Genomic DNA, 1019 nt, shown 5'->3' on the forward strand with positions numbered 1-1019 from the left:
AGCGATGCTGTGCCCCCAGGGCCGTACTGGGGCTGGAGAACATGTTGTCGAACTCGATGATCAGGTCGTCGTCGCGGTCGAAGCGCTCGAAGCGCACGAGGGGCGACGCGTTCATGTCGGGATAGTCCTCGTCCAGCTCCATCTCCGAGCCATCGTCGTCATCCTCCTCCTCCTCCCCCTCCTCGCCCTCCTCGTCGTCCTGGGGGGGAGGGGGGAAGGTCAGCAGGGACCCCCAAACCAGGAACGGGGCACCCCGGCCCAAAACAGGGGAACCCCAACCTGGAATGGGGGAACTTTGCCCCAAAATAGCAACCCCGGATCCAAAATTGGGGCACTTCAACCCTAAATGCCCCCCAAATCCGAAACAGGGGTACCCTGACCCAAAATCGGGTACCCTAACCCCAAATGACCGACACCTCCGACCCAAAACACAGGTCCAGTGGGAACCCCAGTGTATGAGGGGGGTGTCAGGTGTACAGTGGTGTCCCAGGTGTCCCTGTCTCACCTGATCATCCTCATCCTCTTCCTCTTCCTCCTCTTCCTCGTCCTGGCTGTCATCCTCGTCCTCGTTGCTGCCACTGCTGTCCTCCTCCTGCGTGTGCTCCTCCTCGTCCTCAGGGTCCAGGATGTTCATGGAGTCTTTGGGAGAGGGCAGAGGGGGGTGGGTCACACTCTGGCACCTCATAAACCCCCCTGAACCCCCAAATTCGGGGTGGGGGTCCCACCTTCCCGGTTGGCCTGGAGGGTGGAGGCCTGGCTGAGGTTGGAGGGGGCCTCGTCCATCAGAACGTCCTCCTGTGACTCATCCTCTCCTGAGCGGCTCACTGGGGGGGGTCACATCATCAGGGGGGTCCCCTGATGTCTGGGGGTCCCTGGTGCCCAGGACACCCCGGGCTGGGGGCGGGGGGTCCCTCACCGATGATGGTGCTGTTCCCGTCGGCGCCGTCCCGCTCCAGCAGCTCGTCAATGAGATCCTCCAGCTCGTTCTCCACCTTGGGGGGGGCACACGGGGGGTGTGG

At 63.2% G+C, this 1019-nt stretch overlaps 1 protein-coding gene across 1 annotated transcript in view; it reads right to left on the minus strand.

Moving 5' to 3' along the window:
- The window catches only part of LOC108510222 (E3 ubiquitin-protein ligase HUWE1-like), a gene marked incomplete at its 3' end in the record, with an annotated part of 17901 nt that extends 16896 nt beyond the window's left edge, over positions 1-1005 (minus strand). Inside the window, exons 1-4 of the mRNA XM_017839898.1 lie at positions 917-1005; positions 726-824; positions 506-639; positions 28-199 (exon numbers count right to left, since the gene is read on the minus strand). Coding sequence (XP_017695387.1) covers positions 28-199; positions 506-639; positions 726-783 — 364 coding nt within the window. The remainder of the gene's footprint in view (positions 1-27; positions 200-505; positions 640-725; positions 825-916) is intronic.
- Positions 1006-1019: the final 14 nt, after the last annotated feature.

Source organism: Lepidothrix coronata, unplaced genomic scaffold (genome assembly GCF_001604755.1).
Source record: "Lepidothrix coronata isolate B3197 unplaced genomic scaffold, Lepidothrix_coronata-1.0 Scaffold553, whole genome shotgun sequence".
NCBI lineage: Eukaryota > Metazoa > Chordata > Aves > Passeriformes > Pipridae > Lepidothrix > Lepidothrix coronata.